We start from the raw sequence: 25737 nt of genomic DNA on the forward strand, positions 1-25737 counted from the left end.
TGAAATAAAACATTTTCAATTTGTCACATATATTGATCATTTTATTTAAAAGTTTTTGTGATTTTGCAAAGTTAGATAAGACCCGCCGAGTCATTTACACCACATTTATTTCTGATCCTTTATTTATTTATTATTATTATCATTATTATTATTATTTATGATTTATTTATGACCTAGTCCATCATTCAAAAATATAAGCCTGATATCCCTCTCCTTTTATTCATTATAGAAGATAAAATGAATGAAATATTCCAATGTAATATATTTTTCTTGCTTTTCAGTAAATCCCAGTCTCTTACCAACAATTTCAATATTTCGGACCCAGCCTCGCGCTCCGCCGGGAATGAAGACGAGGCAAAAGCGGAGACCATTCGCAACTTGAGAAAATCCTTTGTGAGCCTCTTCTCTGACTAAAGGCCGGAGCCAGCAATCCTCTTCGATACAAAGTAACCTTTCCGATAAGTCTTCTCAACACCGCGACGAAGGTGGACGATCCACCCATATTCCTTTAGAGCCGCAGGATCGATCAGAGACATCTCTTCTTGATCCACCAAAGCCAGAATATATTGATAAGAATTAAGACTTTAGGACTTAGACCGTGTGGCCTCCACCAACTCAAATATCACATATCTTATGTTCCTGAATCTTACATTTATTTGCCTTTTTTGCTCAATGACCAGTTGGACGATGACTTCATGCTACGCTGATTCCCGCCCGGGTCTCACTAGCTAGCCACTATCATTTTGCTTGTCCAGACTAAGCTCTACATTTTTTTACCTGGTTTTTTTTTTGTTCTTTAAGAAGGAAGCTCGAAAATAGTCCTCTTGGTGGATCAAAGTGACCGAGCCATTGTGTGACTTGCATGCAATCAAAGGTTTCCTGAAACTATTGGAGCTCAGAGTTGGCCACCGCTGAACCCAGGCAAATATCTCTTAAAGGGAAACTATCATGAAAAATGGTTATTTAGTGTTTTCCTAAGTTTATCGTAGTGTTCCGTAGTACAGTATTATAGTCAAGGTACGTGCCAGATATTTCATTTTTATTTTATGAATATGGAATGCTTCATTTAAACATTCACGTTGCGTCTGTATGAGCCGTGCATTACAGCACCAGAATCCCAACAACGGTCCTATGTTCACAGATCACGATAATGGTTGGTAATTCCTCAGTTAAATCATCCGCTTAAATTTATTCAATGAACAAGAATGTGGAGGTTACACTTAATTCATTCACATTTTGATAATAGGTTCCCTTTAACAGAACACGTCGGCCGCCATTGATGTCCCGATCTATAGGCAAAGTTATGGCTGGCCTAACAAAGTCTTTTCATTGTCCTGTTTTGCTGACGTTTGAAGCCATGTTCTGTCTAAAGCTGCCACGTGATGCCTCTCCTGATACCGCAAGCCTAAAGATTAACCAACCATGAAGAAGTTCACAAAGTCTTCCTACTGGACGCCGCACCACAAACGGATCTCATTCTGATTCCTACAGCGGATCTCGCATCCTTCCACTTAAAAAGAGCCGTTTTTATATGATCAATAGACAGCCCTCTACCAGTTGCTCTTCATTCACTCGGTCGCAGCCTTCATACTCAATGTGTCCAGCGATACCTGAAGTCACATTATGTCCATTTAAGCCTCGGCTTCCTTCCACCCTCTGGTATCCAACTGGTTACGCGACAAATCTCGTTGTTGCTACATTATTCCATCGCACGTTAAATTAGCCGAGGACACGTAAATCATAGTTCATAATCTTTGTGTGAATGCTCGGAAGCCGTGTCGGAATCTTTAGTCATCCTGGGCCAAGTTTATGCAATCGTCTCCTGGAATAAGACATCTTCCGGCTCCAGAGAAAACCCGTCTTCCTGATCCGTACTGTACATCTGAAACCCACGGCTTGACGAGGAACGCACCAGACTCGCATTCTTAGAACATTCTAGAGAGCCTCTCCTCCGGTACATCGGCGCTCTTATCATTGTGACTTTCCCGGCACATAATCGACCGTTTTTTCCCCCCCGGATTCGTACATTTAGGCGAAGGCTGCAGTGCTTCCCGGGTCTCTGATAACGAGGCCAATTAACGAAGCCATATACTTTATGTTTTGTCCGTAGGAGACAATCTACGCTAAAACCCGCGGAGGGCGTTGAAGGCAACCAATTGCAGGGTCCGGATCTCGACTGATTGTCGTACGCCGGTACTAGGTCAGCTGTTCACACGACTTACCCAAAGTTGTGGTTTTAAAGCTCTAATAAACGCAACGTAAAGGACACCATAGAGCAGAAGTTACTCCGAGAGCATGGGTTTAATGCAAATATTTTGGTAAATACAACCGTCTGAAATGTGTACTCAACATGTACTCAACCGTCCGTGTATAAGTGTGGTGTTAGGTTGGCCTGCTGGTTGTTTTTTGTGAATCTCATTGACCAAAACTTTTCTGCAGTGGTTCTCAACTCTGGTTCCGAGCTCCTCCAACAGTCCGGGCTCTTAGGGTCTCTTTACATTGATATAAAACCTACACGGTCAGCTGGTCAGATGTTTCTGTGGATATCATGACTTGCAGTAGCAGAAGATCCAAAGTTGGGGTCCATTGTCCTCCTGTGTTCAGTTTTTTCTTTCAATGATCCCCAACCTTTATAAAGCTGGACAGCACAATGCGGACGTGATCTGGATAGAGAATAAGTGTCTGTGATCTGGATAGAGAATAAGCGTCCGTGATCTGGATAGAGAATAAGTGTCCGTGATCTGGATAGAGAATAAGTGTCCGTGATCTGGATAGAGAATAAGTGTCCGTGATCTGGATAGAGAATAAGTGTCCGTGATCTGGATAGAGAATAAGCGTCCGTGATCTGGATAGAGAATAAGCGTCCGTGATCTGGATAGAGAATAAGCGTCCGTGATCTGGATAGAGAATAAGCGTCCGTGATCTGGATAGAGAATAAGTGTCCGTGATCTGGATAGAGAATAAGTGTCCGTGATCTGGATAGAGAATAAGTGTCTGTCTGTGATCTGGATAGAGAATAAGTGTCTGTCCGTGATCTGGATAGAGAATAAGTGTCTGTCTGTGATCTGGATAGAGAATAAGTGTCTGTCCGTGATCTGGATAGAGAATAAGCGTCCGTGATCTGGATAGAGAATAAGCGTCCGTGATCTGGATAGAGAATAAGTGTCTGTGATCTGGATAGAGAATAAGTGTCCGTGATCTGGATAGATAATAAGTGTCCGTGATCTGGATAGAGAATAAGCGTCCGTGATGTGGATAGAGAATAAGCGTCCGTGATCTGGATAGAGAATAAGCGTCCGTGATCTGGATAGAGAATAAGTGTCCGTTATCTGGATAGAGAATAAGTGTCCGTGATCTGGATAGAGAATAAGCGTCCGTGATCTGGATAGAGAATAAGCGTCCGTGATATGGATAGAGAATAAGCGTCCGTGATCTGGATAGAGAATAAGCGTCCGTGATCTGGATAGAGAATAAGCGTCCGTGATCTGGATAGAGAATAAGCGTCCGTGATCTGGATAGAGAATAAGTGTTCGTTATCTGGATAGAGAATAAGCGTCCGTGGAGAGCAGTTTCTTTACCCGCATGTGAATGTTTGCACCGGATAGGAACCAGCTGAGGCAGGAGACCAGAGCGCGTGATCCTACGATTCCTTTCTTGTTTATGCCCTCTGTATTTGTGTTTTATTTATTGGCATCATTAAAAAAAAGTAAATAAATCTTCTGTGTATATTATTAATACAGCGCAATCTCCACCAGACGCCGTCACCTCCTACTAGGTGCTTCAAATGATCCTCGCTGAGATCGTTTCCATCTGATGATCTGGAGATCTCATGAGCCGGATTATTAATTACCGGCACATTTTCCTCCATTCCCGAAGATCCTTCCGCGAACGCTGCTTTCAGATCCCAGCACTACGGTCGAGAACTGAAAGCCTTTCCGATTTTCAATACTTTCTCGTTTCTTTATTTATTTTTTGTTAAGATCAAGTGTAGGATACGTTCTTAATACCTGATGTCAAATACCACGGAGACCAGGAGGACCCCACAAGTCTTCATGACATAGTAACACAAACGAGCTAAATTGCCCCAAAATTACCCACGGAATAGCATGCTTACTAAATTAGCCCGTTTTCAGGCTTTCGATAACACTTTCTCTCTCAATGCTCAATTTGTAAACTATTGTGAAGGACCCCCCTGTACTCATCTGCCGTATTCTGGAAGGCTTAGGGTTAATCCCAAGCATCCGCATTGCTATTAAGGTGACGAAACAGGTCGAGCCGTGAACTCCGATTTTTATTATTCCACAAATTGGTTACAGAGCCCCCAAACCGTCCGAACTCTGAGCGGGTCGAGCGGCCTCGTATCAGACAGACGTTACAACGACACGCAAACCCATGAACACGAAGCTCGGACAAAACACCCCCCGGTTATATTTGATCCATTGAGATGGGGCAGATAATCTACCAGCAGAACGAGGGCTGGATTAGTTTGGAGGGTAGTTAAGCAATAGCGTTTTCGATTTCCCGCGGTACTTAGAAGCGTTAAGGTCGGTGTTGGAATAGCGTTAAACCCAATTTCCGAGCCGATCATTGAGGCGCGAGCAGCCAAAACGGGACATTTTTGCCACCGTCGATGCCCACATAATGTTTGGGGGGGGTTTTTTAAATGGGCTCTTTGGTGGGGTCAAGACAAACGGTGAGGAGGGATCTCTAAAACGGGGGATTTTAGACAAGCAATATATAGATTTGTTTTTCTCAACATCTACAAAACAATTTTTTTGGGTGTTATTCTACAGCTTTTCCACAATTTATTTACAGCTCAAAGAAAACCCTTTCCTCTCCTTACCATAATTAAGCTGATGGTTCCTTCTAGTTGCCAAAGTTTAATATTAGTCGTTTTTAGACGGAAAGGCAGCTAAGTAGTCGAAGGCAATAAGGTGACTGCATGGATTCATCTAAGAGGACTGCCGTAGGACCTATATGAAAAAACACAGAAGGTTCTACAGAAAAGCATGTGCCATCCTCCTGTTACTGACGTCTGATGTTATCGTACCCCCTTAACGTTCAAATAAAGCCCCTTCGGATGTCGAGCCCTCTTGCTCTGCTGGGTCGGGGGCCGATGCGTCCCGGCAGCGTTGGAACAGTCTCCGATAGGGGTCCAATGGGGTCAAAATGAGGCCTGAGAGGAGGGTAGCGTCCGCTGGTTGGTCCTGTTCCAGGAATCAGCGAAGCAAGAGGATCCCCAATAATGGGAAGGATGGGCCGCTGGTCATACTCCCCACCGATGATGCCCGGGGGGAAGATAGGGCTGGGGGGAAAAGGAGTGGGGTAGTAAGGGCTTGGGTGGAACGGGAGGGGATGGGTTGGTGGAGGAACGAAGATCATGTGCCTCCATCGCAAAGTCTCCATTTTCTGTTTGTGCTTCTTCTTGTAGAGCTGCGAGACAGCAACAAGCAGAATAAATTTCCAAACAAAAAAACCTAAAGTGGGTATAAATTATGGGAGAGAAGACCAAAAATACATTATTTCCCAGAAAGACAAGCCTTCGCTCACCTCTTTCCAGTTGGTGTCTTGACTCCTGGGGATTGGATCTGGTAACAAAAGCAAATTAAAAATTTAGTCCCAAAATTAATAAATTAACGGGAGAGAATCCAGTAGGAATAGTTGGGAACACTTGAAAATTTAGTACGATTTGTCAATAGCAAAGATAGACATTTATAATAAGACGCATTTTCATTGTACTTTAATTCATTCACTTTACCATTCATAGCGCTTGAATGATTTCACTGGCACGGTCGGCTTACCCCGGAAATCGCGCATGTACAGGAACCGCCACAGCCAGGGATCTTCGACGCTGCCGCATAAATCCCGGCAGCAGGAAGATAAGGAAAGGAGAGATCGGACGTCCAGGAGCCGGAAGATCCGCAGCTTCAGCTCCAGCGGAAGAACCACCAGCCCAAAGACGTCGGGTAGATTCAAAACTGGAGAATGAACGAGCGGTCAGAGGAGCAATCGCTCGGGGGAACGCGGTCGCGTGTGCATCTTGGGGCTATTCTCGACCTGGCTTTTTGCCCTCGTCAGGATCTCAGGTAAATAAACGAGACTACCAAGGTAACGTATTCTTACCCTGCCGAGCGGCGGCGAGAAGGGGGTACACCAGCTGGTCCTTAAACAAACGCGATAACTTCTGTAGGTCTTTAAACACCGAGGCCACGTCATTATCTGGAGAAGAAGCAAATTCCTGGTTAACTCTTATATTAAAAACCAAAGGAAATCATCTCACGTGAGAAACCCCACCTTGTCCTGGGAAAGAAATGTAGAAGTCGGTTGAAATCTGCAGTCTCTTCACACTTTTCATTTCATTGTTAATCTTCAGGGTGCCTAAAAGAAAGGCAATAAAAAAAAGCCATTTAAATATAACGCAGACTCGGCCCTGCAGAACAGAGGGTTTGCCAGGTTACTGTAAAGAACCCGGGGTTTAATGAATAAAGCACCAAAAGTTCTGCCCCCCCCCTAAACACAATAGGACAAAGACAGGCAACTCTCTCCTGTACCGGCCTCAGTCGTGAAGTCTCTACATTACCATTGATGACAATGAGCTTGCCCATGGGCACACAAGCGAGGGTCACGGAGCCTTCGTCACACAGGGGGTGGCAGTAATGCAGCTTATAAACTCCTGGACTGCGCCACTGCTCGGGCAGAGACGTGCCCTTGTTATCTGTGCCCTGATGTGGGGGAGACAAGGAAACCCCCCCAAAATTATTGTCCATAATTATCCTTAATGAGGATCAGAGCTAGAGTCGCTAAAGCAGATCGATTGCAATGACATAACGACACCAGTATAAAGTAATGGGGGGGTAGTGGAGGCAGGGGCAGATGTACAGGGGTAGGTTCTGCATTATCAATCAATTTAAGGTTATCACCGGCATTAAAGCACATATGGTGGCTGCTGCGTCCGCAGAGGGCCGAGAAGACATTCATACCGCGGGGTATTAGTTGGGTGCTTCACCACCAAACCAAACTTTGGCCAACACACGACTAGCCCCGACGTTAAATATCATGCATTTTCCGACATCCATATAGCTTGGAAGAACCGTAAAGAACGGTTTTAGGGACAGGCATTAGAAAGTATCCCCTAATTCATGCGCTCGTACCAGCGGGAGATACCCAGTCTCCAGCATCAGCAGGTGGACGACAACCATCAAGGCATCGCTGGCGCTGCCGCATTCTGCCCCGAGGTACAGCTTCTCCAGGGAATGGGGTATTTTGCCGTCCACAGCCTCGCTGCACAGCATCGGTTCCCAGGGACTGCCGGCCCCTTCTTCTTCTTCCATAGCCACATCTTCGCGGGGTCCGTCCTCAGGCTCCGCCGCCGGGCAGTTCACCCCGACCTGAAAGGCATTAAGGCGGGTGACTTTACAGCATGAAACGTGTTCAGCAGATATATCGATGTATAGTATATACATACTTCCGGTGTGTCTGGGGCCCGAGCGGCCTCTTGGCACTCCTGGTTAGAGACGATGTTGGGCTGAACGGGGACAATAGCCGAGCCGCGCAGGTCCTGGGTGGGTAAAGAGGCATCGGGGGGATGAGAATCTGGGAGCAACACAACGATCAGGTCTCCCGATATGATGCCGCAGGACTCCAGGCTGTCTCGGTCGGCGGTCAGGGCATCCTTGCCGTTCAGTGTGATGCTAAACGCGTTTTCATCGCTGCAAAAAACAACAGAATCCGGGAAACCAAATCAAATCAAATAATTACACGGAATTACACAGCGGGTTAAAAGAACCCGCAAATAGCGGAACGGCATAATTCAAATAGTGTGCCCTGTCCGTGCGACCCCGCGTCTGGATAAAGATTTATAGAGAGTTATATTAAACAAAATATCATTAATCTTATCACATGTAACATGTCTACAAGTTGCTCGCTGGGGCCGGCAGGTATCGGCTGCCATGCGCGACTCCACGCTCGGAATGTAAATCTGTTTCCTATAGATATATCAGTCTGTGGCATTTACCTGAACCCCAGAGCGGGCAGGAGGGACGCGGACAGCTTCCTCCGCAGGTCTCCGAGCGTCGGGGTCTCTTCCTCCAGCTCCAGGCGGCTCGTCTGCCCCCTGACCCGGACGCGGAGCTTCATGCCGGAGCCCTGAGGAAGGAGCGGGCGTTTAACTTCCAAAAGAGACCAACACCTCCCATATAAAGCGAGCCCCCCCTTTAACGAAACCCCCAAAAAGACAGAGGGTCTGCCCAGCCGCCAACGAGCGGCAGCACGCTGCTACATACCAACAGTTCACAGCAAAGCGGACTCTAGAACCAACTCACCTATTCGCGGGGTTCTGGGTCGTTCTAGATCTTTTCTGCGTAGCACCGCTTAGAAATCACCGGCCTCCCTGCATCATGCAAACAGCACAGCGTGGTTAGAACATGAACCGGCAAATACCCCCTAAAAATACGGACTGGAAGAAGCGCTGCGTGCAAGTGTTTGCGCCGTATAAATAAAAGGTAATTAATAATAATAACGAACGCACACGGAATCAGCTAAAATGTTTCACAGAACTGGAAACGGCTTTAAGAAGATAAAAAAGATAAAAGCATCCGACCCGGACCGGCCCGCAGGACACACGGGCCATGGGCATGTGCCTATTGTCACCAATTAGCCCACGGGCTGCTGTAATTAAAGCCCCAGGGCCAGTTTGTTGCTCCCCCCGGCCCTTATATGCACCGTGGCGGACAGCTCCAACGAGCTCGATCATTTGCCCCGGGGCCGGTAAAAGAGCCAAAGGGGGTTATTCGTTAGAAGTGGGGTTCGGTTAGCCATGATTATAAAGAGCTCCAGAGGAGGAATCAGGAGGAGGCTGAAAGCGGATATTATTCTCCCCCGGCTTTGGATTTAGAGGCAGGTGACCCGCAAGATCCATCAGGATCTCCTTTCGTGGAAAGTGGGCGCATCTCTAGGGACAGTCGCTACGGCAACAGATCCTCCCTTATATGTAAAGGAAAATTATATATAGATATAAAAAGTACATTATAAATACACACATACATTCACATATATGTATCTGCCATTCACTAATACACAGACAGGCAGTCAGAGGCAGAATTCACATTGAGTGGGGTAACAGTATTAACTGTCAGATGGACTGCAAGCTCTTCAGCCTAGCATTTGCCCTAATACTTAGTCAGGGTGCGCAGGGGTAACTGCAGATGCCCCGCGGCCCCTCTCCTCACCTGGAGTCAGCAGCAGTAGTTGCCTTCCCTTGGACCAACTTAATCCCGCGGAGGGGGCGGGGACAGAGTCAAGTGAAAAACTGTCCGACTCCGGCGGCCATATTGAGAGTGTGGCGGAAGCGGATGCTTCGAGCGCAGTGACAGGAGAGTAAGGGCTGGAGTTTTGGGCTTTCTCGGCCGCTGTCTCTCTGTCTCCGGAAGTGCTCTCGTGGCTGCTTCCGGTGCCGGTGCCTGGTCTGTGGAAGTGAGTGAGCAGCTGTCACCATGAGTCGCAGTTACAATGATGAGTTACAGTATCTGGACAAGATCCACAAGAACTGCTGGAGGATCCGCAAGGGCTTCGTGCCCAACATGCAGGCGAGTGATGCACACAACACGGCACACTGGAAACGTGTACACCCCACACTTCTGCCCCCCCCAGGTCCTCTGCCCCCCAGGTCCTCTGCCCCCCAGGTCCTCTGCCCCCCAGGTCCTCTGCCCCCCATCACATTGGGGTAGGCTAAACCGGCTATATTTGGCACGTATGGAGCAGAGTGCTAAAAAATGTAAATAAGGCAAAGACGGCTTTATCTGACGTTCACTTTGTTCCTTTAGGTGGAAGGCGTGTTCTACGTGAACGACCCGCTCGAGAAGTTAATGTTTGAAGAACTGAGGAACGCGTGCCGCGGCGGAGGTCTGTGCGCGCGTCTTTAACGTTAGCCCCCTGTAGATTGACAGGAGGGATCGGTTATCCTCTTAAATACGCCGGGAATACCTCGTGTCGTGTATGTTCACAGCGTGTTACGACAAATACGTTTAGTTTACATTAACAGTATTTCACCAACATTTTGGGGCAAAGGTGATAACCCTACTAAGTATCTCTTGTAGTTTTCTTTCATGCTTTGTAGTCGCGGTTGCCCGGGGATATTTAAAGCTAATTTTTGTCTCGACAGGCGCTGGAGGTTTCCTTCCTGCCATGAAGCAGATCGGCAACGTGGCGGCCTTACCTGGGATCGTGCATGTAAGAGTCCTGACTCCCTCGCCTCCTAAATATATATTATATATAATAATATATACATTATATTTATATTATATAAATGTTCTGACTCTGTCGCCTCCTAAATATATATTATGTATATTATGTTATATATATTATATTATAATATATATGTATATATTATATTATAATATATACATATATATATTATATATAATATTTATATACATTTTTATAAATGTCCAGACTCCCTCGCCTTATTACTAATTATTTTGTAGCCATTTCTTTAAATGTATGCTTGTGCTCTCCATTTGTAGAGATCTATCGGGCTGCCTGATGTGCACTCTGGCTATGGCTTTGCCATCGGGAATATGGCTGCTTTCGATATGAATGACCCCGATGCGGTTGTATCTCCAGGTAAGGTGTTACTGGAGTCGCGGGGGGTCGGCAGGAGAGGCGCAGCGCACATAATCCCCCTAACGTTGCTGTCTCTGCCATCTCCTTCTCTCTGCGTCAGGTGGAGTCGGTTTTGACATTAATTGCGGCGTCCGCTTGCTGCGTACGAACCTCGATGAGGGAGATGTGCAGCCGGTGAAGGAACAGCTTGCCCAGTCCATGTTCGATCACATCCCGGTGGGCGTCGGGTCCAAGGGAGTTATACCCATGAGTGCTAAGTACGTCTTGGTTTTCCGCTGTCACATTAATGTCACGTTAACCGCCGTTTACCAATTGTTTATTTTTATTTTCATCTTCATCCAAAAGAACAGAGACAACAGTACAATGTTTCTATATTATCGCTGTGTATTCTCCCGGGTTGTGTGTTGGGGGTTCTGACCAGCACGTGTCCCTTGTTCTCTGTGTAGGGACCTTGAGGAGGCTCTTGAGATGGGAGTGGACTGGTCCTTGAGGGAAGGCTACGCATGGGCTGAGGACAAGGAGCACTGTGAAGAATACGGCAGAATGCTCCAGGCAGACCCCAGCAAAGTCTCCTCCAAAGCCAAAAAGAGAGGTCTGCCCCAGGTACTGCTCACAAATACCATGGAGAGGTGAAGGAGTCTGGGTTGTTAGATACTGGTCTAGTCACAGCTGAAACTGCCTACTGGAAAATCCAGCCTGTCTGGAAAATGCGGCCGCAGCCACTCAAGAAAAAGCTGGGGTCATCACACTTCTCATGGATGGTGTCCTCTATCCATGGCCTTTCTCAACCAATGTTTTTGGTCTCTCGCAGCTGGGAACCCTTGGTGCTGGGAACCATTACGCAGAGATCCAGGTGGTAGATGAGATTTACAACGAATACGCCGCCAAGAAAATGGGCATCGACCACAAGGGGCAAATCTGCGTCATGATCCACAGCGGAAGCCGCGGCCTCGGGCATCAGGTTGCAACAGGTACAGAATCTTAAAAGCCTGAACACAGTCCTGAAAAAAACATTCTGTAGGTGAATTACATAGGGACATTAAGAAAAATATGTGAAAAATAGAAAATGGTTTGTTGATTTAATGCGGCCAAGTGGCTGGATGCTAATATGTATAACTTTTTTTTAATGGTAGATGCCCTGGTTGCCATGGAAAAGGCCATGAAAAGGGATAAGATCATTGTGAATGATAGACAGTTGGCGTGCGCCAGAATCCACTCCAACGAGGGGCAGGATTATCTGAAAGGCATGGCTGCGGCTGGGAACTACGCCTGGGTCAATCGCTCCTCCATGACTTTCCTCACCCGACAGGTAAGAACTCCTCGGCCATCTGTCTAACTGTTTTTAGATTTAATACACATATCAATCGATTCAAAAGTTTGGAGTTGCTTAATTTGTCCATTAAAATAACAAAATGGATCAGAAGTCCAGCGCAGATGGGGTTAATGCTGTAAATGACTATTGTAGCTGGAAACAGCTGATTTTTAATGGAATCTCTTTAGAGGCATACAGAGGCCTTTATCACTCCCATCACTTCTGTGTTCCAATGGCCCTTTATCACTCCCATCACTCCTGTGTCCCAATGGCCCTTTATCACTCCCATCACTCCTGTGTTCCAGTAGCCCTTTATCACTCCCATCACTCCTGTGTTCCAACGGCCTTTTATCGCTCCTGAGTGACCCCAAACTTTTGTAGTGTGTGATAGATTGTATTAATTGTCGAGGTGTCGTTGATCTTTGCTCCTATATAAATAACCACAAATCTGTTTTTGTGTTTTTAATGGCAAATGTTTTATTAGCAATCTTTTCTGTAACGCGTTACCTCGTCTCTCCCACCCTCAGGCCTTTGCCAAAGTATTTAACACGACCCCCGATGACCTGGACATGCATGTCATTTACGATGTGTCCCACAACATAGCCAAGGTGGAACAGCATGTGGTGGACGGGAAGGAGAGGACCCTATTAGTGCACCGGAAGGGATCCACCAGAGCCTTCCCCCCACACCACCCTCTCATTGCTGTGGATTACCAGGTAAGCTCTCCGGTCTGTTCCGGTGTCCTGCGATCACGTGCTGAAAGTTACTTTGATGCTTAGTCACTTCTTTCCTTGTGTCTCCAGCTGACAGGACAGCCTGTGCTGATCGGAGGTACAATGGGAACCTGCAGCTACGTATTAACTGGTACCGAACAGGGCATGACGGAGACGTTCGGCACCACCTGTCATGGAGCTGTGAGTTGGATGTCAAGCTTTATGGAAACCAGTCCGAGAGATATGTACCTAATAATAATAATAATATTATTATTATTAAGTGATGTCCAAGCATTGCCTGCTGGAGCCCTAGGTCCCTAACCTTGCTGGGCACCCGCCGTCAAGCTGCAGTAGTCTAGACAGTGTACCTACTGCCGCTATGAGATTTGTGGCTTTGCTTGATGTTCAGACCAGCTAAACATGACAGGCTCCTCTTAAAAATGTTCTCTTTCCTGCAGGGGAGAGCTCTGTCTAGAGCAAAATCCAGACGCAATCTAGACTTCCAAGACGTTCTAGACAAGCTTGCTGACATGGGAATAGCGATCCGGGTGGCGTCCCCTAAACTTGTCATGGAAGAGGTGAACAGTTCATGAAATAATTTTGACACATCTGTATATTGTGGTAGAGCTAACGTACCCTGAAAGTATTAGAATGGTATTTAAGGTATTTTCCTGTGATATAGATATATATATATGTTTTTTTTGTCCTTTAAACTTTCTTTGAACTTTTTTCAGGCCCCCGAATCGTACAAAAATGTGACCGACGTGGTAAATACCTGCCACGATGCCGGAATCAGCAAGAAAGCCATCAAGCTGCGCCCTATCGCAGTCATCAAGGGCTGATGGACAGAGAGAAGACTCGAGACGGATACCGAGCCGTAGCCCCCCGCGTCCTCGCAGAGGGAACAGGCTGCTAATCTCACTAAGTGGTTATAAAGCTGGTTGTGTTCCAATCGTTTTTTTTTTCCTGCATTTTTGATTTATAATTTTGTTTCGGCAGTGCGTTTTTCTTGATGGATACGGTGAACCGGCAGTAGCTACCCTATTGCTTACCTGGCGTTGCAAATTAATTTGGCTTATTATTATTTTATTGCAACTCTTGGCAATTTTTCTTTTTTTTTTTTTTTTTGTTGCCTTTTCACTTGATAAACTATATCTGAGCCTGAATTAATGTCCCAAAAATGAACCGATACTTTAAACTGCGATGTGATGAATCAAACCTTGCGCAGCACTTCGTAACGCGGAGCAGCGTTAGCAGCCTTTTGCTTACTCTCTGGGACTGAGTGTATTTGGTGAACGAACTAAAATCTAAAGGGCAAAGAGAATGGGATCTGCTGCAGGATTGGGAACCCGCGTGCTTCCCCAAATTGGCCTAGAATGATGGGAGCTGCCCTTCGATATTCAACCGAAAAAGAACATTTTAAATGCTGTCCAAATCCTGAGCGTTTCCATTTACTGCCCAAATAAAAACGTGTGTGATAGTGTTTACAGATTAGCATAAATGATATGCGTGTGATAAATGTGTGTATTACGGGAGATGCCATCTTAAACAGTTGCTACCTAATTTATTCCCTTAATCTTCCTGGCTGTATAAATAAAGTAGGGTTTGGGGAAAGTGACAGATCCATCTCGGACAAAAAAAAATATCCTCTGCAAAGAATGACAATTTCAGGGGCTTTGCATCTGTAAAATACGCTGTATTAAAGCACTGTAAGCAATGATATTTGTTGCATTTTTATTTTTTTTAATATTTGTTAAGCACAAATCTCTTGATTTAGAGGTCGCCTTTTGAGAATTACTAATACTAATGTATCCGCAAAAATAAGTCCAACATGGATACTTAAAGTATATATGTATATAAAAACACAGCATATTTTACTTAAAACAACATATTTGAAGAAAAAAAGGTGTATATGTATATATATATATATATAATATATACATGCAAACACTCTTGATATACATATAAAAATAAAATGTAAAAAAACTCCTTTGCTGCCCCCAACAGAAAAAAAAAAAGGAATTTAAATAAATTGATAAAAGTAAAATGTGGAAGACATTGTTTTCTCCCTTTGATTTACGACGGCTCCATGGAAACCTGTAGAGATACGCTTAGCTTCTATAGAAAGTAAGAATATTAGTTTATATTGTACACAAAAACTTACTTTTTATGGGTCAATATCCAAAAAATAAAGAGTTGATAATGTGATAAGTAAACCAAAAAACTTTTAGTGTGTGTGGCCGTGTCCCCTTTCTGAGAGACTCGCAGAAGAGAGCAGGGGTTGGAATAATTCACAAAGAGACATCTCTGTTTCCTATTCTTTGAGGTTTATATTCTAAATAGTATTTTAAAAAAGGGACTCAAACCTCGGCTACAAACGTTTCCTGGTACGATGGTGGCGAAGGCCAAAACAGCAAAAATGTTTATAGGGGTTCTTCTCCTGTCTTCTATTTATCTAAAGGTGGATAAATGGAAAGTCTTCACGAGTCCCAAAGGAGACAGGAGTCCTAAGCCATGGAAGTACGAGAGACGGTTTTAGCAACCTGAAAAGCACGGTACGTATAGATCAAAGACTTATGTGGACCATACCATTAAAACATTCATAACAAGCGCATGTCCTTTCCTGGTGAGAAGACGCCTTCCCTTGGTGATGTCTTTCGTTGAGCTCTTCAGGGCACTTGGCTTTTGGGATCCTCTTTGTAAAAGGCATGGGTAGAGTCGTTGACGCGGCGTCCATGGCTCTGGCACTCTCTCCTGGGAAAGACGGATTGCGGGGAGGTCTCATGCGCTGGAGATCCCAAACACTCAAGATCCAGCAGCTCCTGAAGACGTTTGATGTAGTCGATGGCCGCTCGCAGAGTCTCAACCTTGCTGAGCCTTTTCTCGGTCAGGTCCTGCGGTAAGTGCTGCCGGAGTCGTGCGTAGCCTTCGTTGACGCACCTCACCCTTTGCCTTTCCCTTTCGTTCCTCTTCCTGATGAAGGCCGGTTCCAGGGAATAGTCGCAAAGCCTCAGGTGGCTTTCAAAGGGAATGTATGAAAAATGTCCTGAGTACCTTCCGTCCCAGCGCGGGAAGGCATCAAAGCCAAAAGTTACTCCATAAGGGCCCCTTAATGGCATCTCTCCACGGTCCACGGCGATACCCCACGGTACCATCAATGAACTCACCGACGTCTTGTTAAAGAACGCATCCTGCTTGGTGGCTTCCATAATGTCAATGAAATGATAGGACTTCTGGGTTTTGTATACCGTGTGACCGCCTATTTGAGTCTCTGCCAAGTATATCACCACATAGAAGACGAGGTTGGCCACCGAGTCCCTAAACCTTTCGTGAATACCACCCAGCCTCTGGTAGAAATCCCCTGGCATTATCTTGCTTATTGGCGGCTTCTTGGCAGCTCCAGTAATCCCCACTTCAAACCAGTTCGCTCTGTGATCTTTCCATTTCCAGCGGTAATGACGGAGCGGATGGGAGGAAGGAGGGAGATATACCGTCTCCGTCTTTATAATCGTTCCTGTAACTCCGCACGCTAAAAAAAAAAGGAATGAAAGAAAACGTAAACAGATAGAATTCCTTGTAATCTGCAGCTGCGTTTGATGTGAGGATCACTGACAGATTTGCCACTTACATCGTCTGCGTAACATAAAGGTGCGAGCGATACCGCTTCAAACACCCACAACCCTGTTTAACTCCTTTAATTCTGGTGGCTGGATTCGGCACAATTTTCTGGCGCACTTGCCTGTTGGGCTACTGGAGGCTGATGGGGCTGCTTACTTACCGCTGCTGAAGATCCCCCGATTTTGTGCCTTGCGGCCACCGGCTGGATTTCCGCGGCCGCACGCTGTAAGAGGGTACACAGCGGCCATGGGTATCAAGCCGGCAGCCACACGGACATCAGTGGTGGCCACCAGTCTTAAGTTTCCAGGGCCCCTTAGCCATCCCCAGTCCAGCCCTGTCTCTAATGGCTGGTCCTCACAACATCAGCTTCGGGGTGCAGGTACGCAGTGGGGCTTCTGTCTACACAGGGACACTTGGCTTGTGCACCAGCGCCATGCACTCGACCGAATTTAGCTTGGCTTGGGGCACACTTTAAAGGCTCCATCTATCACCTTGTGATTCACTTGATTTATAACCTCACCCTCCCTCTTCCTCCCTTCCTAATTCCCTCACCTTCTCACTCCCTCACCATCCCTTCCTAATTCCTTTACCTTCTCACTCCTTCCCTCTTCCTCCCTTCCTAATTCCCTCGCCTTCTCTCTTCCTCCCTTCCTAACTCCCTTTCCTTCTCGCTCCCTCACCCTCCCTCCCTCCCTAATTCCCTTACCTTCTCACTCCCTCACCCCCCTCTTCCTCCCTTCCTAATTCCCTTACCTTCTCGCTCCATCACCCTCCCTCCCTTCCTAATTCCCTTACCTTCTCACCCCCTCACCCCCCTCTTCCTCCCTTTCTAATTCCCTTACCTTCTCACTCCCTCACCCTCCCTCTTCCTCCCTTCCTAATCCCCTTACCTTCTCATTCCCTCACTCTCCCTCCCTTCCTAATTCCTTTACCTTCTCACTCCCTCTCTCTCTCACTTCCTTCCCTCTCCTACCCACTTTACCTTCCCATAGTCTTCTTTCTAGCTGTTCGCGTACGCTTTGCTGCAAATTATTTTTTTATAATTTTGGAGCAGCCTGACCCATTTAGCTCTAGTTTCACGCTGTACCTGAAATGCACGATCCTTAAAGTTCTTATCATAAAGAAGCTATATTAACCCCTTGAGACCACAGAGCTCACCTTTGCGGCCGATCGTTTTGGGTTCCTTTAGAACTTTCGTCTTGTTCCGTCGAGGCTCTTAATACCTGAGACGCGAGTGAAGACTGAGACGGTGACAGCTCGTAACTTAAGGGTTTTGTAGCTGCGGGGTATGTTTACGAGTGACATCAAAGGATGGAGCCCTTTCTGCTACATGCGGGTATTTTGGTCTCAGACTAAACGTTTTACATCAAAAGCTAAAATTACGAATCCCAAACATATCTTCTCCGACACCCGTGATCCCAGTCGGCCCCCCCGGTGATTAGAAAGGTTTTTCTTCTAGCTGTTGAAACGTCTTCCTTGAGGGTGGCTCTGATCAGGTTACAGAAGGAGCGTCTCGAAGATATTTTGACGCGTTAAAGGATTAGATGCATCCGCCGTCTCATCCACTTCTATCCTGAGTGATGGAAGCTCCCAGAGGCACCTGTGTGCTAGCAGGGAACATTCAGCTAAAAGAACTAGAAGGTGGGGAGGGCAATTGTTAGATCTGAATTATTACATAGAAACAGAGTATTCAATGGCAGATCGGCCCCATCCGGCCCCCATCTATTCTGGCCATTTCTCCTGCTGTAAAGACTCAAAAGTCGTTGGTCTCGTCTTAGATTCAGGAGCCGTATGTCTATCCCATGCATGTTTAAATTGCCTTCACTGTGTTAGCCTCTACCACTTCTACTGGGAGGCTGTTCAGTGTATCTACCACCCTATCAGAACCTAATAATAAGAAGAGAAACCGGGACTCCTTCACTAAAAACGAGACACTTGGGAGGTGTGTTTTGCATGTATGGGCCTCTTTAAATCTTTTAAGGCACCTAGGAGCTTTGAGATGATCTGATCGTGAGCCTCTTCCAACATTAACCCTTAAAAGGCTTGTCATAGTGATTCCATTGTAGCGATCAGCTGATGGTGGAAACCAAATTATTTTTAATAACAGAAATTAAAACCAGAAACGGTCAGGAAGCCAAGACACTCTGAATTAAGTCACCTGTATTTAAGCAGGTATTTAAACGGTGATAGAGCAGAGTGAAAAGCACAATTTGAAAACCAAATAGAGAAGAACACTCATCGCTTTTATTACTAGTTTCACATTAAAAATAGTTTTAGAAAACTAGGTGTAGGTGTGTGTGTTGGTCTGTGGGTGTGCTGTAGCTGTGTGTTGTGTGGGGGGATGTCACGTGATGTGGGGGGTTTGTAGGTGTGTGGGTGTGTTTTAGGTGTGTGGGTGTGTTTGTGTTTTATGTATGGGGGCAAAGGTGTGTGTGGGGGGTGTGGGTGTGTTTTAGGTGTGTGGGTGTGTTTGTGTTTTATGTATGGGGTAAAAGTGTGTGTGGGGGGGTGTGGGTGTGTTTTAGGTGTGTGGGTGTGTTTGTGTTTTATGTATGGGGTAAAGGTGTGTGTGGGGGGGGTGTTGGTGTGTGGGTGTGTTTTAGATGTGTGGGGGTGAAGGTGTATGGGGTGAAGGTGTGTGTGTGTTCTAGGTGTGTTGGGGTGTGTGGGTGTGTTTTAGGTGTGTGTGGGTGTGTTTTAGGTGTGTTGGGGTATGTTTTAGGTGTGTGGGTGTGTTTTAGGTGTGTGGGTGTGTGTGTTTTAGGTGTGTGTGGGGGCAGTAAAGGTGTGTGGGTGGGTAGGGTTGTTGGTGTCATGTTCTGGGTTATCTCGGTGCAGGTTCTGGGGCTTTTCCTGCTGCGCTGGCGCCAACACACTATAAGCATCTCGGTATCCATAGCAACCGGTCCCCTAGAGAGTCAGCGCGTCCCGCTCCAAGCCCAGCCCACTACCGTGTGGCCTGACCTCTCACTAGGATGTGATTGGCCGTGCGTTTCTCGTGACATCACATCCCGTCGTCGCCATCTTGGGAGTGGAGGGGGAGCAGTTTTGTGTTAAGGATGGAGCGATATAACAGCAACGGGACGGTGAACGGAGGAACGGACCCTGGTCTTCCAGTCTTCCGGTGTGCAGCCGCGCTCTGAGTGCCCCGTGAGTCTGTTGGGGACCCCCTGGCATGAAGCTGAGTGTCACTGAGGGGTGTGTTTGTAAGCAGCACCTCTCTACGGTGGACTACAACCCCTATCACTGTTAGCTAGCTGGTGACGGGATATAAACTGTATAGTGACGTTGTACGTTGTAGTGGCTGGCTTAGCATGATGGAGTTGTAGTTTCAGTGGGTTCCTGTGCATGATGGGAATTGCAGCCTCTTGCTTTGCACCATGGGACTTGTAGTCCCAAGAACACCATGTTCATGATGGGAACGTCAGTGCTGCATAATGAGAACTGTAGTTTCAAACTGCTTCCTGCGCTTGATAGGAGCTACAGTTAAGCTACTGGCTGGTGGTGATGGGAATGGTCTCCCACTAGATATCTGTGCATTGTGGCTCCATTGCGCAGCTGTGTATAAAGGAAGCTGCAAGGACTGTGTGTGTCTGTGCATGATGGGGATTGTTGTCCCGCTTTATAAGGATGTTTTATGCAGCTGTCAGGCTATTGAACTGCATACCCATGATCCTCAGCCAGCCTGTTCTCATAATAAAGTACTTTAAGCATGATGGGAATCGTAGTTCAGCAGCCGGATCTGCACCTGTCACACGAAACGTGTCGGCTTGTGTAGGGAGATGCTGTTAGTGTGTTTATAAATCTGGCAACGTTTCGCACAAGAAACACAATTGTATGTTTTTATTTTAATGCGCCCGTATGTCAAATTGTAAATCCAGGGCCAGACAGTGGCCCTGCCGGACAGGTATTTATTTATTTAAAAAAAAAAATGTGCCCGTATTTTTTTAATTTATTTTTATTTCCCCCCCAGATCTCTTCTAGCAGAAGCCACGGTGAAGCGATCCAATGCACTTCAGGTATCTCATTAATTTTCTTAATAAAAAGATTTACGTCTTTTTGCCCCAAGCTGTTTGACGGACAGGCCTCTGTCTACTAGTTAGACTGTAAGCTCCTAGGACCAGGCCCTCTCCACCTTCTGCGGGTTTTAATGTGCGCAAATGATGTCATTTTTAAAATGATCAAATATTTTCATTGTACCTTTTGTAACAGCGCTACGGAGCCTGCTGGCGCCATATGAATGAATGTAATGTGTAAGCGCGGAATGGTTTGTTAGGGAGTCATTGTTGAATTAAATTATATATTTTTTATGCTGTTTTTTGATATCGATGCAAGTTATCTCCTTTGATTTTCTCGCAGAATGAACGACTTGAACCTCAGCACTGTGGGAATGGACCAGCTCAGCACTTCCTCAGTTGCCAACGCGTTGCCTGCCTCGGGGGGTCATCATGGGCTAACTGGCTCCCCTCCCCACAATACCATTTCTGCTACAGGTTAGGGCTCTGTAAATGTTACCGAGCGTCCGAAAGAAAAGCCCCGGATATAACACGCATAGTGTCACACGCATAGTGGCTGCTTAACACACAGGATGACCTTTATTTACCGCTTAATCTAAAGGGTTAATTTAGATGCCAAAAAACAAAAACTGTCTGCGCTTCTTACCCTAATAAAGTTGGCAACAAATATATAAACATAATATAAATGAGAAGTTTTGGTTATATGAATTGGCCAAAGCATAATTAAGCTCACCCGCCACGTCAAGGCACACTCTCAATAGGGTGAGAACCTACTCTCTTCTTAATTTAGATGCCAGCCTATCACGTGCACCCTAGTTGAATGGTAGCCCTGCAGCGAATGAATGAGAGGCGTACTCCAGTATGCTTCCTGCTGTCAGTATGCAAATAAGGGGAGGAGAAAAAAGAGACTGCAAAAAGCACTCTGTGTATTTTTTTTAGCTCGAGGCAGGGTTGGAGGGTCCCGGATTTGTGTATTTCATACATTCTTGGCGATTGCTGCAATATTTTGGTGTTAATTTTAAGCTTCCCTTTTGCAGGTTTGCCTGTGGCCATTCCCAATCTGGGCCCGTCGCTGAGCTCCCTTCCGTCAGCGCTCTCCGTCATGCTTCCGATGGGTATAGGGGACCGAGGTGTGATGTGCGGCCTGCCGGAAAGGAATTATACGCTGCCCCCTCCGCCCTACCCTCATCTAGAGAGCAGCTACTTCCGCCACATACTGCCTGGTATATAACGTTCTTCTTTTTACTTACAGAGAGTGTAGTAGATAGATGGAACGGCCTCCTATTAGAAGTGGTAGATACTGAATTCTTATCTGCTATCAAATTCCATGTTTTGAGGATTTATTGGGGCATTAAAAACCAAAATGGCCTTCATAGCCATGTGTGACCCTACTTTTTTGTATGTTTACCTGCAAGCTTTCCAAGACAATATTTAAAAAAACAAAACAAAAAAAAACTGCAAATTTATGAATAAAATGCAGTGTCTTCGTGACGCTTTACTGTACTTAGAGACCTACATTTTGTGAACATGGGAAATCTGCCCTAAATTGGGCATTACATCAGTATACATTTATAACACGCTACAGGAGACGTCTGGTTTTTATTAATATTTTTCATTTTATTATTACGTGCTATTTCCAAATAATTTGACTTTTCTTGGTTTTTCAGGTATCCTCTCGTATCTAGCTGATCGCCCTCCCCCCCAGTACATCCACCCCGGCTCGCTGAATGTTGATGGAAACGGTGGGCTCTCTGTATCTAACCACAATCCCTCTCTGGACCCCTATCAGCCGGGTGGCTCCGTCGGCCTCGAGAACGGCATCGTGTCGCTGGACGCTCGCTCGGTCGGTGGCCACGCTGCTCAGGGTTTACATCCCGCTGATGGCCACGAGGTGCAGCTGGACACCGGGATCAGCATGGACAATGTATCCCGAGTAAACAGCCCTATTACGACCGACCGCATTACAGAGGAACTTGGCATGGAAAGCGTGGCCGGAGATCACGGGCAGATCTCAAACGTCCAGCGCTCTCATGAGACTCTCGCAGTAGATGGTAACCTACCTCCGGATGGTGTCGGTCACGCCGGTGTCCTGCCTTTGCACAGTGGCTCGCTGGAGCTTCCCGTGGTCATGGAGACCGAGCATCACTTGGCGGCACGGTCCGGCATGTCGGAAAGCAGCCTCGGCGATGCCATTCACACGGTAGCCCTGAGCGGTAACCCGGTGAGCGTGGCGCTGTCTACCTCCCACCCGCTCTCGTCCTTAACCTCGGTGTCCCTGCACGGCGCTGGGATGAGCCTGGAGCCCGTCACCGTGTCTTCCATAACCCAAGATGTCTCTATGGGAGGTGGGCACGTTGATGCCGGAAATCTGACGTTTGTCCCGTCCTCCCTGCAGATCGATTCTAACACTAACAAGGAGAACGTGCCAACGCTCTTTACGATCTGTGAGTCTCCATTTTTAATTTGGTCTTTCTACTCCAGAATTTCTCATTGCTCATTGGATGATCGGAAGTTGGCCCTTCGGAACCAGTTCCAGATCTCTGTATAAAGTCCGCCTTTTATTTGAATAAGACGGGAGTCTCATGTTTTAACTTGCTAAGCAAGAGACTCCCACGCCGGGTCTGCTCTGCACATCTATACCTCTATTCTAATCGTGACCTCCCTCCCAACAGGGTGTACTCTGTGTGATCGCGCGTATCCGGCTGATTGCCCCGAGCACGGACCTGTCACCTTTATACCCGACAGCCCCATCGAGAGCAGGGCTCGGCTCTCCCTTCCCAAGCAGCTGGCTCTGCGGCAGTCGGTCACCGGAGCCGATGTAGGTAAGAGAAATAGGACTAAATACATGTCGTTGGTGGCCAGATTGCTAGTTTTTTTTATCCACCCCCCCCTTTCTGGTTATTTTATATTTTAAAATGTCATTAAAAGAATCGGTGACCCCCCATCCTAGTGCCTTTACAACAATAAACATACATTGACTTTAAAGAAAAGGGACACTAATTATATATCCGAACCCTTTAAATCGGTGCCTTCTCTCCTCTGCTTTCAGGTGTTTGGACGCAAGAGACCATCCCGGTCAGGACTTGCTTTGGGCCCTTGATCGGGCAGGAGAGCCAGTCCTTGGAGGTCGCCGGCTGGACTGACAAATCTGCCAACCATATCTGGAAGGTCAGACGCTGCCTTTCCCACCTATTCAGGTTGTCGGCTCGTTGTCTCACGGTGAACCTACAGCTAATGTTCATTGACAGATGGCGAGCGTAGGGTTGTCTTCTGCTGTTCCTCATGGGTTTAAAGAGCGGGACGTGAACCGCTCCATCCATGTTCCTCAATGCGGTACTGGAGAAAACTCTTTAATCAGCCGCCCCGGAATGTGCTCAACAAACGTTTCCATCAAAGGACCGCAAAATATTGTAACATTGAAATATTGTGCTGTAATATTCTGGCCGCCTGAGTAATTGGTTGATCCTTTTTCTTAAGCCGGTCAGTGGGGTTTTTGTCCGTTGCGCCGAGGTTGCGACATAACTTATGACCGTTGTCCTTGGTCTTTCAGATGTATCACAGCGGAGTGATGGAATTCTGCATCATCGCAACTGACGAGAATGAATGTAACTGGATGATGTTTGTACGGAAGGCAAGGTACGGATTCTTTAGCTGCTTTAAAAAAAAAAAGTCGAGTAAAATGTTCCATGATTTGGAGGAATTAATACCAAGTCCGTTTTGCAAACTGTTTTGAAAATTCAGAAGCCGGTGAAGTTCTCAATCTGAAAATGGGATTGGTTTAACTGCAGTGCTGTCTTTTCGAATGTATTTATGTTTTAAGGAACCGAGAGGAACAGAATCTGGTGGCTTATCCTCACGATGGGAAGATATACTTCTGTACGTCACAGGAAATTTCACCTCAGGAGGAGCTTCTCTTCTATTACAGCAGGGACTATGCCCGCCAGATGGGTAAGGCTCACCCCCCACCCATTAAAATGTAAAAAAAAACCCTCGCTCTCTCACAGTGTCTCCCTGTCTTCTTTCCTGCAGCTCCTCTTCTGTCTTCTTTCTTCATCCGCTTCTTCCCGGTCTCGGCTCTGTTGACCAGGCCTCCAGGCACACACCAAGTGGACAGCTTCTCCCCCGTTCCTCCAGTTGGGGGATATGGTGGGCACAGAGTACTCCGGGAGGCCTGGTCAACAGAGCTGAAACCGGGAAGAAACGGATGAATAAAGAAGACATGGAAGACGAAGAAAGCAGCGAGAAATTGATAGAGAGGAACGTCGCTGTACATCACATACATGGACTGAATTTAACGCTACTCTAAAACAGTGTCTCTAAAGAGAGAGCAGTGCCTTCTCACGGCTTTTTGCCTTCTGTCGTATCTTTATCCTTTTCCCTGCTTGGACTTCTTATCCTGGACTGGAGAACCAGTTGTCGCGAGTGATAAATGGCGGTGTTTCTTAACATCGGTCCTAAAGTCCTCACCACATTTCAGTATCTCATTAGGTATTCACAGGTGGCTGGGTCATCCATGGTCTGGTTTTAAAGACCCCTTTGGGGATCAGAAACACTTCAGTCGCAGTATCTAACTAGACCTGAGTCCGTTGGTTTAATAGGTTCTCTTCTAAATTGTTCCGCCAGGCATTCCCGAGCATCCCGAGGTCCTCCTGTGTCATTGTGGAAAGGAGTGTTCGTCTTACGCTGATCTCAAGTCGCACATGAACAGCCATCTCCCCAGCGAGCCCCTGAGCAGCGGAGCCTCCACTCCTGGGCTGACTCCCACCAAGCAGCGCAAGTGGAAATGCTCCATGTGCCCGCGTGCGTTCTCCTCCTCCTCCAAGCTCAACGTGCACTACATGGTCCACATGGGGATGAAGCCTCATAAGTGCGAGTTCTGCAGCAAGGCCTTCTGTGACCCCAGCAACTTGCGGACCCATCTCCGTATACACACAGGTGAGCGAAGCCCTGCGACGTAGACTTCATTAATTGTCTTTTTATAACAGAATTACTAAAGCGTTCTGGTTAGGTGGTCTCTCACTTACCTGGAGGTCAGCTGCGGAAGCTTGGCTCAGGTACGGTCCTGAGGCAAGAGAAGACATTTTATCTCGCCAACATTAAATGCACGTCGTGAGAGGTCTAATCTAATGACCCTCTCTCATCGCTGATTCTGTGTTTAATCCACAGGCCAGAAGAACTACTGCTGCGGTTTATGTGATAAGTCCTTCACCCAGAAGGCTCATCTGGCGTCGCACATGATCATTCACACCGGCGAAAAAAATCTCAAGTGTGACTTTTGCGATAAGATGTACATGAGGCAGCAGGACCTCAAACAACATGTTCTCACCCATAATCAGTGAGTACTAATACGTTGCTGAAGTAACTTTCCATCTATAATGCCCCAACCCCTGTGCGTACTACCTATAGAGCCTGTGAACCATCAGGTGCCTGTTGGGTCCCCTTTTGGCCCTGAATGGGT

The 25737-nt window shown here is 46.7% G+C and overlaps 5 protein-coding genes across 7 annotated transcripts in view; 3 read left to right on the plus strand and 2 right to left on the minus strand.

The window, feature by feature from the left end:
• Positions 1–1865, plus strand: part of SYN3 (synapsin III) — an 83530-nt gene extending 81665 nt beyond the window's left edge. The window contains exon 14 of the mRNA XM_053462241.1: positions 282–1865. Within this exon, the coding sequence (XP_053318216.1) occupies positions 282–414 (133 nt within the window). The 3' untranslated portion in view covers positions 415–1865. The remainder of the gene's footprint in view (positions 1–281) is intronic.
• Positions 1866–4860: 2995 nt separating this feature from the next.
• On the minus strand, positions 4861–9287 carry FBXO7 (F-box protein 7). Its single transcript, XM_053463309.1, has 11 exons — positions 9228–9287; positions 8322–8389; positions 8015–8145; positions 7466–7709; positions 7152–7388; positions 6581–6722; positions 6295–6378; positions 6124–6219; positions 5802–5978; positions 5551–5588; positions 4861–5433 (listed from the first exon to the last, which is right to left on the minus strand). The coding sequence occupies exons 3-11, from the start codon at positions 8134–8136 to the stop codon at positions 5062–5064; spliced, it is 1512 nt and encodes a 503-aa protein (XP_053319284.1). The 5' UTR covers positions 8137–8145; positions 8322–8389; positions 9228–9287; the 3' UTR covers positions 4861–5061.
• A 110-nt stretch (positions 9288–9397) lies between these two features.
• Positions 9398–14365, plus strand: RTCB (RNA 2',3'-cyclic phosphate and 5'-OH ligase). Its single transcript, XM_053462590.1, has 12 exons — positions 9398–9584; positions 9822–9900; positions 10160–10227; positions 10521–10620; positions 10721–10877; positions 11067–11223; positions 11432–11591; positions 11754–11929; positions 12460–12648; positions 12736–12846; positions 13104–13223; positions 13380–14365. Exons 1-12 carry the CDS (start codon positions 9492–9494, stop codon positions 13485–13487), a joined length of 1518 nt encoding a protein of 505 aa, XP_053318565.1. The 5' UTR covers positions 9398–9491; the 3' UTR covers positions 13488–14365.
• Positions 14366–15314: 949 nt separating this feature from the next.
• Positions 15315–17029, minus strand: LOC128490296 (uncharacterized). The gene is made up of 3 exons (XM_053462126.1): positions 17017–17029; positions 16424–16486; positions 15315–16174 (listed from the first exon to the last, which is right to left on the minus strand). The coding sequence occupies exons 1-3, from the start codon at positions 17027–17029 to the stop codon at positions 15315–15317; spliced, it is 936 nt and encodes a 311-aa protein (XP_053318101.1).
• Positions 17030–19281: 2252 nt separating this feature from the next.
• PRDM4 (PR/SET domain 4) overlaps positions 19282–25737 on the plus strand; it is a 7339-nt gene continuing 883 nt past the window's right edge. The window contains exons 1-11 of one of the 3 annotated variants that reach the window (XM_053464922.1): positions 19282–19413; positions 20237–20282; positions 20623–20756; positions 21317–21502; positions 21947–22723; positions 22952–23101; positions 23329–23447; positions 23830–23915; positions 24100–24227; positions 24903–25214; positions 25446–25614. In XM_053464922.1, the coding sequence (XP_053320897.1) occupies positions 20272–20282; positions 20623–20756; positions 21317–21502; positions 21947–22723; positions 22952–23101; positions 23329–23447; positions 23830–23915; positions 24100–24227; positions 24903–25214; positions 25446–25614 (2072 nt within the window). In that variant the 5' untranslated portion in view covers positions 19282–19413; positions 20237–20271. The remainder of the gene's footprint in view (positions 19414–20236; positions 20283–20622; positions 20757–21316; positions 21503–21946; positions 22724–22951; positions 23102–23328; positions 23448–23829; positions 23916–24099; positions 24228–24902; positions 25215–25445; positions 25615–25737) is intronic. The other 2 variants (XM_053464923.1, XM_053464924.1) reach the window with 2 other exon arrangements.

Source organism: Spea bombifrons, chromosome 4 (genome assembly GCF_027358695.1).
Source record: "Spea bombifrons isolate aSpeBom1 chromosome 4, aSpeBom1.2.pri, whole genome shotgun sequence".
NCBI classification, from domain to species: Eukaryota; Metazoa; Chordata; class Amphibia; order Anura; family Pelobatidae; genus Spea; species Spea bombifrons.

Coding starts and splice junctions, on each gene's coding strand:
- LOC128490296 (XM_053462126.1), bottom strand. Junction 16,175..16,423: donor TCGGGGGATCTTCAGCAGCG/GTAAGTAAGCAG, acceptor TTTTTTTTTTAG/CGTGCGGAGTTACAGGAACG.
- FBXO7 (XM_053463309.1), bottom strand. CDS start 8,136: ATGAAGCTCCGCGTCCGGGTCAGGGGGCAGACGAGCCGCCTGGAGCTG. Junction 5,979..6,123: donor TCTCGCCGCCGCTCGGCAGG/GTAAGAATACGT, acceptor TTCATTCTCCAG/TTTTGAATCTACCCGACGTC. Junction 5,434..5,550: donor AAGACACCAACTGGAAAGAG/GTGAGCGAAGGC, acceptor GCTGTCTCGCAG/CTCTACAAGAAGAAGCACAA.
- RTCB (XM_053462590.1), top strand. CDS start 9,492: ATGAGTCGCAGTTACAATGATGAGTTACAGTATCTGGACAAGATCCAC. Junction 9,585..9,821: donor GCTTCGTGCCCAACATGCAG/GCGAGTGATGCA, acceptor TTGTTCCTTTAG/GTGGAAGGCGTGTTCTACGT. Junction 13,224..13,379: donor CTAAACTTGTCATGGAAGAG/GTGAACAGTTCA, acceptor AACTTTTTTCAG/GCCCCCGAATCGTACAAAAA.